The sequence below is a fragment of the Pangasianodon hypophthalmus genome, chromosome 20, assembly GCF_027358585.1.
Source record: "Pangasianodon hypophthalmus isolate fPanHyp1 chromosome 20, fPanHyp1.pri, whole genome shotgun sequence".
Lineage (NCBI taxonomy): Eukaryota > Metazoa > Chordata > Actinopteri > Siluriformes > Pangasiidae > Pangasianodon > Pangasianodon hypophthalmus.
Genome location: NC_069729.1, coordinates 1,767,036 through 1,784,901, shown reverse-complemented (window position 1 = coordinate 1,784,901; position 17,866 = coordinate 1,767,036). Strand labels below are relative to the sequence as shown.

Genomic DNA, 17,866 nt, shown 5'->3' with positions numbered 1-17,866 from the left:
TAATTTCTCTTTACACAACAGTTAATTCTGGTCCACTAATGTGATTGGTCGAGCAGAGTTCCAAGAGTGCCTATATTTCCTATAACCGCACTGGGACATTTCGCTGTGTGCGTCACTCTGCTTGTCTGTGTTCACCATGTACAATTCCACTTACTAGTTTGAAACCTTTACGACAGTAGTGTTAGCGACATCATCAGAGGACATGGCAAAGGATATTTTCAGGAATAGAACTATAACAAACTAAACAAACATGTTAAAGATTTTCGTTTAGTTCTGTGTAAACTGCTGAGAAGCGAGTGTGTGAACTTGAACACAGTGGAGACATGAGCGTTCTGTTAAACACTAAACTATGTGGTTTTCCTGTGGCTTAAATGACCTGCTTCCTCAGTTTGTTACTTTTGAGACAAGCGTTTCGATGCTTTCACTTCATCCAGTGGTTGTGAAATGGAGCTGCTCGTCCTCCTGTTCTTCTTCCATCTGATTCTGGACATTAACTCTCAAAGTGAGTCTTTTTCTCTTTTTCTGGTGCTGTGATTTGAGTGATCAGTTCTAACAGATGTTTAAAAAATAATTCAAGAGATTTTTAGAGATGCTTCTGGGTTTATACACAGTGACTACAACAGAAAGCGGTTATGTTCAGTTTGATATCACATACAGTGTGTATTAAGTGGACTGTGTGATTTGTGTGTGTGGTTGTAGATGTTCCTCAGCCCCGGCTGCTCATGTCTCCTGAAGTTATCACAGAGAGAGGATCAGTGAAGCTTCACTGTTATGTTCCACGCAGTGTTAAAGTGCATCAGTGTTATTTCTACCCAGAGGGAGAAAACACAAATACAAAACTCTCTCCATCATGTCAGCTCTCACTCACTGGTTCTGAACTGATCAGGTGGACACGACGCAGGTCTCCTGGAACACTTCATATTATTTGTTATTACACTGTGGATTACTCTGTTAAGACTCCTTCTCCTCACTCTCTCCGAGCTCCAGTCACAGTGCTGAGTAAGCGCTACATCATAGTTTATTATGATGTCTATCACTGTCTATTTTACACTTGAATTTATTACCACAACATGAATGTCTATAATAATTGTTACCTCCTTTCTATACATCCATTATAGTGCTATATATTTATTTATTTAAATCCTTTATTTATTTCTCTGCAGATCAGAAACCAAAGCTAAGCATCAGTCATGATGATCAGTTTGATGAATTCACACTTTCATGTGAAATACCAGGGTCAGAGTCAGTAACTGCTGATTTTAGCTGTAATCTCTACACTGGAGAAAATCCTCAGCCTTGGCAACACCAAAGATCTCAAAAGACAAGATCTGGGAAGGTGCTTTGTATTTTTAAAGCACAGAGAAATGAAGTGTTGAATCGTCTGCAGTCAGTAAAGCAGCGTGAAGTGAGCTGTGATTATTCACTGACCTCTGACCCGACTGCTCGCTCTCTAATGAGTGATAAATACAGTCTGATACGTAAGTTACATTTAATCACATAGCTGAAGTTTTCTTTGAATTACTTCACTAACTTTTCTGTTTGAATTTATTCACATCTATTTTTTATCAGCGTTCTTACCTACACCAACACAGCCGTCCGTCACTACTGAGAAATCTACTGCATGTGAGTTCATTTTATTTTATTTGCTGCTGTTTAGTTCTGTTACACTTTTATATAACTGAAGTTTCATCTGAATTATGTTACACTTTTTTATAATATATATTATGTGTGTAGTTTATTTAGTGACTAAAGAGGCATCAAATTTTGGTTCATTCATTTCTTTAAGTATCACAGTTTAATTCCCAAAACTCACAAATCTAGAGGATAAAATAGACACATTAGAGTTTTTTGTGTTACTTTAGATTTAAAAACAAACATGAACGTGTGATGCTGTTCTGGATATGACATTTAGGAAAACGAATATGAATACGAATTTACTCGGAGCTTTTTAAAATCCTACCTGCACATTTACACATATAGAAAGAATTACAGCAGGAATCAGTAAGACATTTCATTCAGAAGTCAGTGAATGACATCGTCCTGGACTGTGTGATTTGTGTGTGTGGTTGTAGATGTTCCTCAGCCCCGGCTGCTCGTGTCTCCTGAAGTTATCACAGAGAGAGGATCAGTGAAGCTTCGCTGTGATGTTCCACACAGTGTTAAAGTGTCTCAGTGTAATTTCTACCCAGAGGGAGACTACAGAAAGCTAAAACACTCTCCATCATGTCAGCTCTCACTCACTGGTTCTGAACTGATCAGGTGGACACGACGCAGGTCTCCTGGAACACTTCATATTATTTGCTTTTACTCTGTGGATTACTCTGATCGTACTCCTTCTCCTCACTCTCTCCCAGCTCCAGTCACAGTGCTGAGTAAGCGCTACTTTACATGTAATGTGTATTATTGTCTGTATGAATCATAGAATTTCTCATTTACATTTATAATTACTCAATTAACAAAAAACAATGTACTACTGTATAATGCCCTTTGGTGAAATTTATTAATTCATTCATCAATGGATTGATTTATTTTATTTATTCCTCTGCAGATCAGAAACCGATACTAAACATCAGTCATGATCATCAGCTTGATGAATTCAGATTTGAATGTGAAATACCAGGGTCAGAGTCAGTAACTGCTAATTTTAGCTGTAATCTCTACACTGGAGAAATTCCTCAGCCTTATGTAAAAATATTCTTTCAAAAGAGAGAATCTGGGAAGGTGCTTTGTATTTTTAAAGCACTGGGAGATGATCTGTCCAGACGTCTGCAGTCAGTAAAGAGGCGTGAAGTGAGCTGTGATTATTCACTGACCTCTGACCCGACTGCTCGCTCTCTAATGAGTGATAAATACAGTCTGATACGTAAGTTACATTTAATCATATGACTGAAGTTTTCTTTCAATTACTTCATTAACTTTTCTGTTTGAATTTATTCACATCTATTTTTCATCAGGTTTCTTTCCTACACCAACACAGCCGTCCGTCACTACTGAGAAATCTACTGCATGTGAGTTCATTTTATTTTATTTGCTGCTGTTTAGTTCTGTTACACTTTTATATAACTGAAGTTTCATCTGAATTATGTTACACTTGTAAGATGTTTTTATTGTATTTTACATATTCCTTTTTTTTATAATATATATTATGTGTGTAGTTTATTTAGTGACTAAAGATGAATCAATTTTTGGTTCATTCATTTCTTTAAGTATCACAGTTTAATTCCCAAAACTCACACATCTAGAGGATAAAACAGACACATTAGAGTTTATTGTGTTATTTTTGATTTAAAAACAAACATGAATGTGTGATGCTGTTCTGGATATGACATTTAGGAAAACAAATATGAATATGAATTTACTCGGAGCTTTTTAAAATCCTACCTGCACATTTACACATATAGAAAGAATTACACCAGGAATCAGTAAGTTACATTTAATCACATGACTGCGCTTTTATGTGCATGCTTTTATACAATTGATTCCTTTTTAATCCATTTGCATTTTAGATTTCTTAACTGAAACAACACAGCTGCTCACAACTGAAAAATCCACTTCTGGTAAGTAATTCAGTTTTAATTTAGAATTTTGAGGTCTTCATTTTACTTTGGTCATTTGAATTGGTGTAGTCATGCAGTCAAATTCAGTGTGTGTAGTTTTTTATGTAAATATTTGTGTTAATCAGATTTGAGTCTGGTAACGACACCAACATCTGTATCTGCAGGTCAGTCTATTCCTTCATCTACACTGTTTAGTCTATTTATTGAAGTAATAAATCTCCTTTAATATATGTTGTGTAATTTTCTTTCTAGCTTCTTCAGTTCTTTCAACTCATCTGAAAACCACAAGACACACAACGACCAGTAGGTTTATTGTGTAGTAGTTCTCACAATGGGAATTAAAAATTCCAACCTTAAAACACCAACAATCCCCCTTAAAACAGTTCTTGCTGAAAGAAGCATGAGCGTAACAGTTACTGCATTCAAGTTGTTATATACTGTATATCGCTGGAGTGAACCTGTGCAGGTTTATTACCATCACTATGAGAATGTCCATTAACTGATTTATATTATTCATATCAGTCATAACCTGACAATTCTCATCATCATCATCATCATCATCACAGCTCAACCAGAGCTCCTAACAATGAGTCACTAAATCATATATAACAGTAATATCACACTTAGCAACTAGGATTAAAATAATCCACTTCATGTTTCTTTTCTGCAATACAGTAAATTCTAAAAGTTTATTTATATCAGATTTTGCCCTTTTTTTGTCAGATTTGTCTTCTCTATCACCAATATCATCCACAACTAAAGAGAAAACTACTTCAGGTTAGTTTTAAATTAAACCTTTTATAATTGCCATTTAATGTGCATTATTTATCAAATTTGAATTGTGTTATTATATTATTAATTCTAATTTCTATGGATGTACAAACACTTCTTTTGTTAGAGTTGTCTACTGTATCATTATCGCAAACCACAACTAAAGAGAAATCTACTGCAGGTTAGTTCATTTCTTCAGCTAACACTGTTTATATCTTTCAGTTACAATATAATAATTTCCTTTTGTCATATTTCTTTGTAATTCTCTCTGTAGCTTTTCCAGTTTCTGATTCTCATGTAAACACCACAAGAGGCCCAAAAACTAGTCAGTAACAACTCCAGTTTGTTTATGTGATAGTTGTATAAGTTGTATATTATGTAGCATAAAATTTATATAGCATTAAATTAATAAGAAAACCTTATACACTTATATGCTACAGTGAAATATAGTGTGCAGCTTAATTATCGTCAGCACATTTATGAATGTTTTTCATATAGTTTTTATTTGTAAAACCTCCATGTTCTTTCATGTAGGTGAAAAACCCAACACGACCGATCAGACAGATTTTCCTAAAAGTAAGTCATTTGTTCTTATATATCATTAATATCATATCTAATAACCTGGATTGTATTTATTCTGATCATTTGTAAACTTAACTGGATTTCTGATTTATGACTTTATCTGTATTAACCTACAATAACCATCATGTTCACACCTCAGCAAATTAAAAAACTGACTCATATAGGAGGATTTGGGGATTTTCCCAGCTAACAGAAAACATAAGAGTGTTTAATAAATCAGTTATTTTTATAAATAATAGTTACGTATAATAAATTACAGTTGATAAATCAGCTGTAAATTACAAAGCGAGTTTACGGCACAAAGGATTTACATTTAGCCACGTCCACGAAACCCCATAAAGGCTCACAGAAGCTGAACACTAAACGGTGAAAGAGCACATGCCAAGCGCAGCGTGCTAGAACATAAATGATAACAGGAATTAACTGGTTTCACCAATGAAATGTCGTTCTTTAATAAATAAAAAATGTTAGCATTGGTGAATTGCTGTAGTACAAGAGGAATAAAACACTCAGGGATGTGCTTTTATAGGAAAATAATCAACTTCAGGGTAGTAACAGTAACTCTGCTTCATCACACCACACCGTCGTTAATTATTTCCCTATAACAGCATGTTGGAGTGTTTTATTCTCTACTTCATGCTCTAACCATATAAACTCTCTCAGTCATGGACTCTTAAACAAATTATCCAATATTTTATGAAGGTGTAATGGAAACTGCTTTCATTTTACATGTGATTTTATTCAGGAAAAGTGTTTGTCCTACTGCTGTCAGCCACTGGTGTGTGTGTTTTACTGGCTGGAATGATGAGCGTTTGTCTCTGCAGGTTCATCAGTAAGTCTTTAACTTAACCTACTGCTTTCACTATTGCAAAACATACTGTGTCAATCTGATTGTGAAGATATCAGATAACTATGATATGACAGTAGGTGTTTCATCTTCTTCTTTTTCAGGGAAGCGGATGGCTGAGAGGTTAGAAATTTATTGTGTTCAACTTAATAGTGTATGATTATGTCCTGGTTTTAGCTGATTGAAACACCTAATAGCCATGTACTGTATGTCTGTGTGTTTCTATGAATTTTTTCCCCAACAGACGTGAAATGGACAAGACCCGTGGTGATAAGGGTACGTTTATCAATTTTGCTTTCCTAGCTAGAAAAGTGTACATGACTAATAGAAACACTGAAACTAAGCTCACATCCACTGAGCCTAGGTAAATATAAAGTGTTGGTTTGTTTTTTTCCCAGGAGGCATGATATCCATGCTCAATATGAACACAGTGAGTAGCATTTCTGTCATAAAATTTATAATGATCCTTTATGGCTATCAGTTACAGTTAATGTTTAGGTAAGCGTTGAAATTCTTTTCTTTTCTCTGATGTTTAGTCCGACTCAGAAGCTGTTGGAACTTATTCTGTGATCAGCTCAGTACCCTTACCATCCCTGCCTTTAGGTAATTCATACAGTGCAAACTCACACACATAACATAACGGTGCTTTGAAATAGATCGAAGAAACATGCACACAATAGCACATAAAAAAGGAAGTAAAGTAATAAGAAATAGTGAGGAAAGGTCTGATTATATTTCTAGAAGTCATTGGCCTTGTAAAATGGCAGTGGTGGCTCAGTGGTTAAACAGCTAGGGTTACTGATAACAAGATCAGGAGTTAAAGCTGCCACTGTTGGGCTCTTGAGCAAAGCCATTAACCCTCTCTGCTTTATTAAGCTGGTGTCTGTTACTTGGCTTGGCTTAAACATACAGCTGTGTGTCATCAGCATATTAATGGAGGTTAACACCATGTTTAGGAATTATTGTACCCAGTATCAGCATGTATATTGAAATAAGGAGTGGGCTTAGAACCGAGCCTTGTGTAACACCTAACTTTTATATGGATAAAGATTTCACAGGTAACATTTACAAACTGATACGGGACAATCAGACGCAATCTGAGGCAGGAAAGAGCTCGAACTAAGTGTTCTAGTTTCTCCTGAAGTAGTATTGTGATTAATGTAAAATTTACTTCTGACTCATATGCTAGTTCAGTTCATGTACAAAACTAGCATGAAGCTCATCACTCATCTTGTTCTTTAATTTGAAGTCTTTTTCACCATCATACAAACGTCCATACATTCTAAAAAGTCTGAGCAATTAATTCTTTCGGCAACCAGCTCTGTTCAACAGACTTGTCTATGTGATGCTAGTATAACTTATTTCCCCCATACTGCCCATGTCTTCCATCACAACAAAAAGAAAAAATAATTACCTATCAATTTGGTAATATAACATGAAGCACTACCTTTTAACATGTACGTGAATAACTGCCATTCTTTAAATGAAACAGAATTAAAATATTAACAAAGGATTTACATTACAGTTTGGCTCTTACAGTAAATATGGGCTTGATAGCTGAGCTGCTTCGTTTTCTAACATCTTGAAGTTAATTAGCTTCTAAACTAAAGGTTATAAACATCTCATTATGTGACCTGTGCGTGCATGGGCAGTGTAATCAGAGAGCTGGCTGTACACTACGCTGCCATTGTGCAATGTGAAACAAAAACTTGCATGTCATACAGAATATTTTGAAAATCATGCAGACTGCAACCATTAAACATTAAAAAACAAAACCTCATCACATCATGTGAGTTATGAATATTTACACTGAGTCAAGGTTTGTTTCTTCAGCAACAGAAACTTAAAAAAATCACATGATTTCTATAAATTACAATATGCAGAAATGCAGAAAATTTTGGGAGGAATATGTAAACAATCAGGAATGTGATTTACATCATAACTGCCTCACTCTCTATTACTAAACAATCTATTAATCTTCTTTCTGATTGATAACTCTTGCACTGAATGATCTTCTGTTTTTATAGGATTGAATCATGAGCTTTATGTTTTAACTTTTACAGTTTTCTACAAAAAACCTAGTCCAGTAAAGGGGATAGTCTAGCCAAATAAATAAATAAATAAATAACTTTGAGAATCATTGTTTTATAAACTGCATGTCATGCCACCATGTGACGACTTTAACACTCTGAATAACGTGATTTTTCAGAAACCAGTGGAGAAATAAAAGAAGATTCGAAGAAATCGGAGGTGAGTAATGGTTTCCGTAAACTGGATAAGCTGTTACGCTGCTTTGTGGTTGGGTTTGAATGTTAGAGTATTTAATCACTTTCTTGGCAACAGTTATTAGGAAATAATCTGGTGTGGTTAGAATCGCAGCCTCTAACCTCGCTGCAAGTCTAAAAATTCGTTTTAAAAGATGACCCTGCTGATGGTTGACGTGTTGCTGTTTTGTTCTGACACTTTTAGGACGATGTGTATCACACGTATTGCACCATCGCTGACACTCAAGTGGTTGCCAAAGACAAAGACGCAACGTACTGCCTGCTGCAGATGCACTGATGCATAGTACAGCTTACAGACTGTAAATGATATTATATTTTTATGGGTTTTTTTATGCAATACATGCCTTAATTTAATACTTTGCTTTGGAACTTTAAATAAATTGACTTCAAGCTGCTGTTTGGTCGTGATTGCAGTGTCATAGAATAATACTCAAGACTTCATAATACAGATAAAATATATATATATTTTTAAAAACTTAACACAATGCTGTTAAAAGAGATTATGGTTTTGCAAGTGAATGAAGCTGTTGCAGGAAGTGGAGAAAGCCACGAGTGAGCACACAGGCACGTAGGCCTAGTCGCTCGCAGAGACACAGACAGAGATAAGAGCTATTGAGGTCATGCTATAAACAGGAGTAGCAGAGAACACAAAGGAAAGACTGTCACAGAGGGTTTTAGACACGCTAACCTCTGTACTACATTTCATACTTCCAATACAGTTTGTTATTTCTCTACATAATGTTAGCTTAATCAACATTAAGCTTTTTTTCTTGTGCACTTGGTACAATCTATAAACACCAACACAAAGAAAAGAAACAAAAATGGCACAGCTTTTCAGCTCAACGTTCAGCGAAACACACGCTCAGCTCAGTGCTCTCCAGAGAAAGAGGTCCGAACATAAATACAGGTTAGATAACGAGGTTCAGGTTTTCCACATCACCTCGTTCTCATATCCCTCCTCCCAGTGCAAAACCTGCAGCTAAACCACGCCCCTGACCTCCTACAGGTCACAGAAGAAAGTGGTACAATTTGACAAACTTAAGGTTGATATTTAAACAGCAGAAATGCTCTAAACTTTAATTTCTCTTTCTTACCTTACTTTGTTGCATATATCTGGGATTTTCACACATAGCAGTCTCTAGAGTTTACACAGAATGGTGGGAAAATCACAAAACCATCCAGTTAGAGACAGTTCTGTGGCCTTCTTCAACTGCCCAGTTAGCAAAATATCGCTCCATACTGAGCAGTTCAATGTGTATGTCATTTGTGTCACTCGGTAGGAGTACAATCATTATTGGATGTAGTCTGAACAATGTATTGGCCCCCTCTCTCTCCCATCCATTAATGTGAACTGACCAGCACTGAGCAGATCGGGGTTGTGTTTAAACTTGTTCATCACCTTGTAAGTTAGAGTAGATTTAGAGACTAGAGCTTTTTCTTTTTCCATGTTTCCATATCCATCAATTTGTTTGACGGATGGAAACGAATATTAACAACACTACCGTATCTAATGGGTTATAGTTAATACCTGTGAAGCTAAAAAAGTGACCTATATGGCAGGCAGAGCTGATAAAATTCCCATTAGTTTGGAACTAACAAACAGTCTATGATTACAAGCACTTAACGATTTTAACACAATGTTTTTTAGCTGATCCTGAGTCATGGTCATGCGTCATTCCTGTATTTAGTGTTTTAAACCTGAGCATGTTAAACCTCACCGAAGTCCTATATTTAGAGTTGTTATTTGAAAATACGGAAGTGCGTTTTGTCATGAAATGTTTTGTACTTCTGCTTTCATTTGGCCCATTCACACGGGCACACACCCTGACTTACACATCCCTGTTACTGGTCACATTCACACGGGAAACTCACAAACAGGATTCTACGACACTCCATCTCAGTGACATCAACATGACACACCTGCTATACAACTCATTTTCATTTCTCCTTATTATTTCTGTTCCTTATTTCTTTTTTTAACTTTGTTTTGGATGACAGTCAGGAATGGTGGGAATATAAATGTCTGCAGGGGGTAATGTAACTGGAGATGGTTCCAGGTGAATAATAAAAAAAAAAACCCAAATAAATATTGCTTCAAAAACACCGTCTAAAGATTTTCACGCTAAACCTTGTACTCAAAATGTACATTAGACGTATGTTCGACATACATTAGTGCAAGTGTAACCAAGAATGATGACATTCTAGCAAAGGGACATTCCCTGGACGGATTGTGAAAACAGAGGCCATATATCCTGCTTTTTGTATTTTTATCTTTATTTTACTATTAATTAATTTTATATATATATATGTTTGTTCGTTCACTTTAATTTACTTTAATTTATTTAAATTTTTTAAAACATATTTTGCCATGACGAACCCTCTGCACACATTTTTCTATAATTTCATAATTCCAAAAATAAAGGAAAACAGGAAAATTCCCCAAATTAAGACCAAATGTGAGACCACTGATGGAAAATATGCTTTTATTTACAACAAATGGCTTTCTTTCTTTTTGAGGTATAGTTTAATCATTTAAAAGACATTTTATTTTATTTTCTTTGTTTTTTTTTTTGTTTGTTTGTTAAGCAGGCATTCTTGTGCAATTCAGAATTTTTAAAAATCAGCATTTTTCTGGAGAATATTCCATATGTTTTCTCGCTACATGCATGTTTATTTCGTTTAATGAAATTAAAGCGTGTAAAAAATGACAGGCAGACGAATGGGAATATAATTAACAAAGAAACAATTTTTTTCAGTTGCCCATAAACAATAATGTTTTGAATTTTGGATGAATTTACAAAAAGCAGTGATTTATTATAAGCACGCTCGTCTCTCGCATGACGCGGGACTCATGGCTCAGATTAAGAACAACATCCTCAACGCGGTCGTGTCCCAAACGCTTAAATTCACATCTACATATTTTTTATTCTTATCTCAAACCAAAGGGTGCACAGAATTCATCCTAATAAGACGTCTTAGCTGTCGTTGTTTTATTTTTGAGCATTTGTACGGTGTTACTCGGCTGTGTCTATTACTGCTACGTTAGATTTAACGTTCAGAAGCAGTTTACATCAAGTTGGTTACAAATATAACATTCAGATAACTGTGTCATGTAATAAAGCAGAAAGTTAGTCATGTTTAGCATCCCTGTGCCACACTTTAGCTCAGAAGTAGAGTGAAATGCTTTTAGCTGCTAATTAGCCACTAATTTGCCAGCAGGCTGCTAGCTAGCTACAAAATGGCTGCCACAGCACAATTTTTTTTAATGTCTACTTTGTCAAGCAACATCTATATACACCATACAAACTGGAGTTTTCTCAATAACTCATTAGAATGAATTCTAAAAAAGACCCTTCTGGCGTTTGGGTCACGTCATTTCCGATCACTCCCTTTACATTTGGACATTCTTAAAGGTCATATAAAGGTCACTGAGCCTCTAAAGTGTCAGCAGGTTTCATTTTGAGGTCATAAGGATGAGTTTGATTCTGTCAGCAAGCTGCATTTGAACTGTTATTTTTGTTTTTGCACCCGATTAGCATTAGCCATTAGTGAGGACGATCCCTCCCATGGCTGGAAGGTTGAAGGTCACGTCAAAGGTCACCTGGAAATGAGGAAGATCAGGAGGGGAATCAAAGCGGCAGCTAGCGTGGGAGAAAGGGTCATGGCTGAGCCGCACTCCATGGCGTTTTCCTGCACACACACATACACACACACACATACACATATTGTATGATGACACTTAATGATAGGAACACATGACAAACTTGTGGGGACAATTGGCCAATTAAGTGTTATTTTTAGCTGCAGGAACAGAGAATACAGTTAAAAAAAGTAAACAGAAGCACTACTACACACACACACACACATACACACACACACACACACACACACACACAGTGTACCTCAGGATGAAAGGGGTGACAGGAGTCAGGACGTTTGCGGTCCTTCTGAAACTTCAGTGTCTCACACTTAAGAGTTTCGTTGTGTGTCCAGAGGTTAAAGCATATAAACTCACACAGGCTTGTGTAGTGTGTGTGTGTGTGTGTGTGTGTGTTTAGGTAGACCTTTAAAGCTGTACCAGAAAAGAAAATGTAAACAATGATTTCTCTCTATTTATAATTTGGGAAGGATATAGAAGATCTCGATTGGCTCCATGGTAACTGGAGGGGTGGAGCTACAGTCACACTTGTTCTCCACAACAACCATAAAGAGGTTACTGCTGGGGATCTGCTGAATGACAAACGTCCTGAGAGAGAGAGAGAGAGAGAGAGAGAGAGAGAGGAAGAGAAACAGATATGTAGAGAGAAAGATATACAGACACCAACTTCTCATTTTTGCAAGTGTATACATGCTTTAGTGTCTAAACTGCTGTTTTATTTGACTTTAATTAATCAGATTATTGCAAGTCAAGATTCATCAATCTATCAGTCTATAAGTGGCAATTTTTTCAAATACAAATAACACCTAACTTGATCGTAAACACTGTGATCTGCTTCAGGGTGCAAGAAAACCTGTTGAAATCAAACCTTTTTATTTATTAACTCACACTCATCCTCTTTATTTATTAACTCACATTCATACTTTGAATTTTTTTTCTATGCAAATTTATAAGCAGTGTTTCTTTTGGTTTACAAGAGTTTTGTGTAAAAAAAAAAAAAAGAAATGAAAAACAAAAACAAACAAAATATGTAACAAAATATGAATAGAAACAAAATATAGAGAACCTTAAAGGCAGGATTCCTGCAGTAAACTCACATTTTAATATATTTTAGTTTTTTTTTTATAAATATATATATTTATATTTATGAACTCACTAAAGGAATAAAATGTTAAAGAATAAAAAAAAAAGAAGGTGGGTTTTTTTAAAATCACCTCACCAAACTACACTCCTACAAATTGGTCTCTTCAGAGGGACAACCAAAATGACCCTTGAGCACATACAGCACTTTATAGTCTCAGTTTTCAGAAAGGCTACTTTAAGGTCGGCTCTGCGCCTAAATAAACCAAAACCGCGGCATCTGTTCTCTCTGTGCCGCAACAGTTTCTTTGTGCCTCAGAAAGTTTCTCTTTCCTGTATGAACAACAGCAGATCTTTGTGAAACATGTTGTGAAAGACTCTTCGGAGAGCTCGGGGTCCCAGTGCGTAGGCGCTGAGCATTAACACGGCACATACTCACTAAAACCACACACGACCAGTGAGCTAATTTTTCACACTTCTTACCAAGAAGACGGTTTAAAGGAGGAGACGTGAAAGTACATTACACGCGACGGCGCTTGCACAGCGTTATTAATACACATAGCGTTACTAATTTGTCAGATGTTTTTTTCCAGTGAGGCTGGAAATGAGCCAAAACATTTCTACCAAATGAGCAGCTACTAGTGCAAGATAACTGTAGAAAAGAGAGAAATGAAATAAAAACAAAACAAAACTGAATGAAATGAAATCTAACAAAGTCTAATAAAATAAACGAAACAAAAAAATAAAATAAAATCCTGACTTAAGGTGAGAGAGCTCAAATTGTGAGTCACAAAGCAGTCAGTTGAAGTAGAATCTTACAGCTGAGGTCAAAAGTTTACGCCCCCCTTTCAGAATCTGCAATGTTAATTATTTTACCAGAATAAGAGGGATCATACAAAATGCATGTTATTGTTTATTTAGTGCTGACCTCAATAGCTGAATTTATAAAAATGACCCTGTTCAAAAGTTTACATCCCCTTAATACTGTGCTGTTACCTGAATGATCCACAGCTGTGTTTTTTTCTTTAGTGATAGTTCTTCATGGGGTGAAAACTTTTTGAATTTGAAGATCAGGGTAACTTTAATTTATTTTGTCTTCTGGGAAACATGTAACTATCTTCTGTAACCTCTGAAGGGCAGTACTAAATGAAAAAATACGATATTTAGGCAAAATAAGAAAAATGTACACATGTTTTTTCCTTCTGGAGCATCAGTGAGTGTTTGAACCTTCTGTAATAGTTGCATATGAGTTCCTCAGTTGTCCTCAGTGTGAAAAGATAAATCTCAAAACGAACGGGGTCATTTTTATAAATTCAGCTATTATTTTCTCTTGTGGACGATATGTAAACATCTTTTATGTGAAATATCTTATTCAGGTCAGCACTAAATAAACAATAACATGCATTCTGAATGATCCCTCTTATTCTGGTAAAATAAATAACATTTTGCAGATTCTGAAAGGGGGATGTAAACTTTTGACCTCAACTGTAAATGTTAATGATGCAATATAATCTATGTATCATACAAATATCATAGATCTCTTTATTTCTCTCAAACACACACACACACACACACACACACACACACACACACACACACACACTGGATATACTTGGGTTATGCAAAATAACCATAACCCATCATCCTGTTCTCAATCTTAACCTCAACCACACACTGGGGAAAAAAATGATAAGCTGTACCTGCTGTTTGTTTCATTAACCTACAAAAATCAAAACCATCTCCACTTTTTTACTAGAAATGCGTCCTGTGTTTTAGAAAGCAGCGATTTGGGTTCGAGATAATTTGAGACAAGTTTCAAAGGCTGCGATACATCACACATCTGCCGAGTCACCTGCAAACTATATCAGTAAAAACACTTCTTATTTTTGGACTTGTAGAGTGAAAGCGAGGACACACACACACACACACACACACACACACACACACACATACACACCTGATACAGCCGTCGCAGTCGATGCTGCCGGCCGTCTCTTTGATTGTGCGCTCTGAGACAAACACTGGATACTCCATATCACACGGCACCAGCATCGCCCTTCTGTTCACTCTGTCAGCTGAAACACACACACACACACACTATCATAAATACATGCTAATAATTCTTCTTTTAAACACATTGCACAAATATTGAAAAAGATCCTTCACAGCCGTGAGTAACCCAAAAAAGACATGAGCAAAACTGAATCACCTTTTACAGTCGAGTCCCAACTCCACCAGCTGTAGAAGTTAAACTCTAGCAGGAATCTGTAACACACACACACACACACACACACACACACACACACACATACAGGAGTAAAATCACCCAGCACCATATATAACTGCTGAATTTACTCAAGTGGACCCAAAACTAGCGTTTCTTACAGGATAATTTCACTGATGAGCCACTTCACAGCAGAGAACGGCTGAAAAAAGAGCAAACGCACACACACACACACACAAACAGGTTACACAGGGTACACTGAGAATGAAAAACTAAACGTATATCATCTCACAACCTCTTATACACATTCTGTTTTAGAAGTTTATTTCTTCTGCGTTACTGATTGATCCCGCAGAATAAAACAAAAAAAAAGTCACATGAATGCAAGCTTTTTACTTTAATGTAGTTCTTTACAGGAGAGCTCAGTGAAGTGCTCTTGGGCAGCGTTGCCAGGTTTCATTAAATCTACCACCTCAACTACAACACAAAAATCCACAGAAAGACTTGAGACTGTTAGGTAATAGGAGTTTGCAGACAAATGTTACTTCTTTTTCACAGTCTTTTCATGGGGAAGTTACCAGTGGTGCGGATTTCTGACTTGCAGTGTAGATCTGCAATACGCAGATATTATTTGGAAAACCTGGCAATCCTGCTCATGGAAATTTTAAAAAGACAAAGTTCATTAATGTGATCCTAATAGGAGATGCAGCATTCGCTTTTGTCCCTGGTTTGCTCCAGTACCCTGACATAACACTGAGCTCCAAAATCAAACTATATTTCTACCAAATCTCTGTACAAACGAAGGAAATATGCTTTTATATGTCAGCCTGTCGTGCCATAAAGCTCACGCAGACAGCAAGCTGTGCACAGGAAACAGCCTGTTTGAAACAACTTGTTTACTCAGTCACGTTACACACAAAGTTGCACAAAGCGTCTGCTTCAGGAGGTGAATAAAGTTAAGTTCTGCAAATTGCTGTGTTACAGAGATTTCGTAGAAAAATAGTTTGATTTTGGAGCTCAATTTTAACAAATCCGCATATTTATAAGCAGATACTGGTACTGATAGTGGCCCTGCTTAACACCTGAACACCTCTTAACACCCCTAATATTAACAGTAATGTTCATACTCACGTTCAGTAAAGTGCGTGCGCTGTCACTGCTGCCTACGTACTCCTTACACAGAGCCTGATAATCATACAGCGTGATCCTGCCACACACACACACACACACACACACACACACACACACACAGACACATGGTGAAATATGTATGTAAAGTGACATCACAACACATGGTAAAACATTTCTGTTACAATCTGCTCTACATCATGCTACATGCAATGTTTGAAACTGATGTTTGAAACTGATCATCTAATCAATTATGTCATTAATGTAGTGCCTCATTTTCCATTATGATGCATGTGTGTCTATACAGGTGCGTATGTGTGTGCGTGTGTGTCTGTGTGCGTGTGTATGTCTATACAGGTGCATATGTGTGTGCGTGTGTATGTCTGTGTGTGTGTGTGTGTGTGTGTGTGTGCATGAGTGTGTCTATACAGGTGCGTGTGTGTGTGTGTGTATGTCTGTGTGTGTTTGTGTGTATGAGTGTGTCTATACAGGTGCGTATGTGTGTGCGTGTGTGTGCGTGTGTGTGCGTGTGTGTGTGTGTATGAGTGTGTCTATACAGGTGCGTATGTGTGTGCGTGTGTATGTCTGTGTGTGTGTGTGTGTGTGTGCGTGTGTATGTCTGTGCGTGTATGTGTGTGTGCGTGTGTATGTCTGTGCGTGTGTGCGTATGTGTGAGTGTGTGTGTATATGTGTGTGTGTGTGTGTGTGTGTGTATGTCTGTGTGTGTGTGCGTCTGTGTGTGTATGTCTGTGCGTGTGTGTATGTCTGTGTGTGTGTGCGTATGTGTGTGTGTGTATATGTGTGTGTGTGTGTGTGTGTGTATGTCTGTGTGTGTTTGTGTGTGCGTATGTCTGTGCGTGTATGTATGTGTGTGTGTGTATGTGTGTGTATGTATGTGTGCGTGTGTATGTCTGTGTGTGTGTGCGCATGTGTGAGTGTGTGTGTGTGTGTATATGTGTGTGTGTGTGTGTGTGTGTGTGTGTATACTTGCTCTCTGACCTTTTAAAAGAACCCATGAGGAGCAGTTTGTTCATGACGGCTCCCTCCACCTCTCCGAAGAAGAGCCCCGTCTATGAAGAGACAGGAAGTGACATCACAACAACTTTCAGGAACCAGTCACAATTCTTATCATTATGTAAATATGCAATAGAATGTATTAGTTTTATTTTTTACAGTGTACAATAGCTAGAAGTATAATATTGTATCTTTTTTTTACAATTAAAGTCTCTTTTTATTTTCTCATTCTAATGACATTAATGCATTTTTTAACCTTTTTAACCTTTTTTTAATGCTCAGTAGAAGTGGAAGGAGCTAGCAGGCAATGTCTAGCTCTGATGACAGTGTTGTTTAAGCTAATGTTTATACTTAACTTTCATGCTTAAAATTCTGTATGTACAGGATAAGGCAATATTAAGTGAATCTTTATGTATGCACACTGTATATTAATTCATCATAATGAAACAATGACAAAATTTATTATTCACACCAAAAACTCGTCGAGTTTGAAAGTCAGTCTGACCTGTGACTGGTATTAAATTTAAATATTAAATGTGTGGTTATGATGGAGACAGAAGGCCCAATATGGGCTATAAATAATTTTTAAAAATGTGTGTGTGTATATATATATATATATATATATATATATATATATATATATATATATATATATATATATATATACAGTACTGTGCAAAAGTCTTAGGCACATGTACAGAAACGCTGTAGAGCAAAGAT

General features: G+C 36.5%; 2 protein-coding genes across 4 annotated transcripts in view; one reads left to right on the top strand and one right to left on the bottom strand.

Moving 5' to 3' along the window:
* Positions 1-192: 192 nt before the first annotated feature.
* LOC128316994 (uncharacterized) lies at positions 193-8,448 on the top strand. Of its 3 annotated transcripts, none has more exons than XM_053242432.1 (21): positions 193-502; positions 700-999; positions 1,164-1,478; positions 1,570-1,623; positions 2,073-2,372; positions 2,549-2,863; positions 2,955-3,008; positions 3,507-3,557; positions 3,683-3,721; positions 3,810-3,860; positions 4,281-4,334; positions 4,456-4,509; positions 4,603-4,653; positions 4,863-4,904; positions 5,656-5,742; positions 5,862-5,880; positions 6,002-6,033; positions 6,159-6,187; positions 6,294-6,360; positions 7,967-8,007; positions 8,227-8,448. In XM_053242432.1, exons 1-21 carry the CDS (start codon positions 445-447, stop codon positions 8,317-8,319), a joined length of 2,106 nt encoding a protein of 701 aa, XP_053098407.1. In that variant the 5' UTR covers positions 193-444; the 3' UTR covers positions 8,320-8,448. The 3 variants fall into 3 exon arrangements, with proteins under 3 accessions (XP_053098407.1, XP_053098406.1, XP_053098408.1); XM_053242431.1 differs by having other exon boundaries at positions 242-502; positions 6,156-6,187; XM_053242433.1 differs by lacking the exons at positions 700-999; positions 1,164-1,478; positions 1,570-1,623 and having other exon boundaries at positions 246-502; positions 6,156-6,187.
* A 284-nt stretch (positions 8,449-8,732) lies between these two features.
* cacna2d3 (calcium channel, voltage dependent, alpha2/delta subunit 3) overlaps positions 8,733-17,866 on the bottom strand; it is a 51,494-nt gene continuing 42,360 nt past the window's right edge. Inside the window, exons 31-38 of the mRNA XM_053242430.1 lie at positions 17,132-17,202; positions 16,136-16,211; positions 15,166-15,206; positions 14,990-15,045; positions 14,738-14,855; positions 12,171-12,288; positions 11,945-12,022; positions 8,733-11,732 (exon numbers count right to left, since the gene is read on the bottom strand). Of these exons, the coding sequence (XP_053098405.1) occupies positions 11,640-11,732; positions 11,945-12,022; positions 12,171-12,288; positions 14,738-14,855; positions 14,990-15,045; positions 15,166-15,206; positions 16,136-16,211; positions 17,132-17,202 (651 nt within the window). The 3' untranslated portion in view covers positions 8,733-11,639. The remainder of the gene's footprint in view (positions 11,733-11,944; positions 12,023-12,170; positions 12,289-14,737; positions 14,856-14,989; positions 15,046-15,165; positions 15,207-16,135; positions 16,212-17,131; positions 17,203-17,866) is intronic.

Bases quoted from the DNA above. Each gene is read 5' to 3' on its own strand.
- LOC128316994 (XM_053242431.1), top strand. From the start codon at position 445: ATGGAGCTGCTCGTCCTCCTGTTCTTCTTCCATCTGATTCTGGACATT. The intron at 2,864-2,954 runs GTAAGTTACATT...ATTTTTCATCAG, and splicing joins TGATAAATACAGTCTGATAC to GTTTCTTTCCTACACCAACA. The intron at 6,188-6,293 runs GTGAGTAGCATT...TCTGATGTTTAG, and splicing joins CCATGCTCAATATGAACACA to TCCGACTCAGAAGCTGTTGG.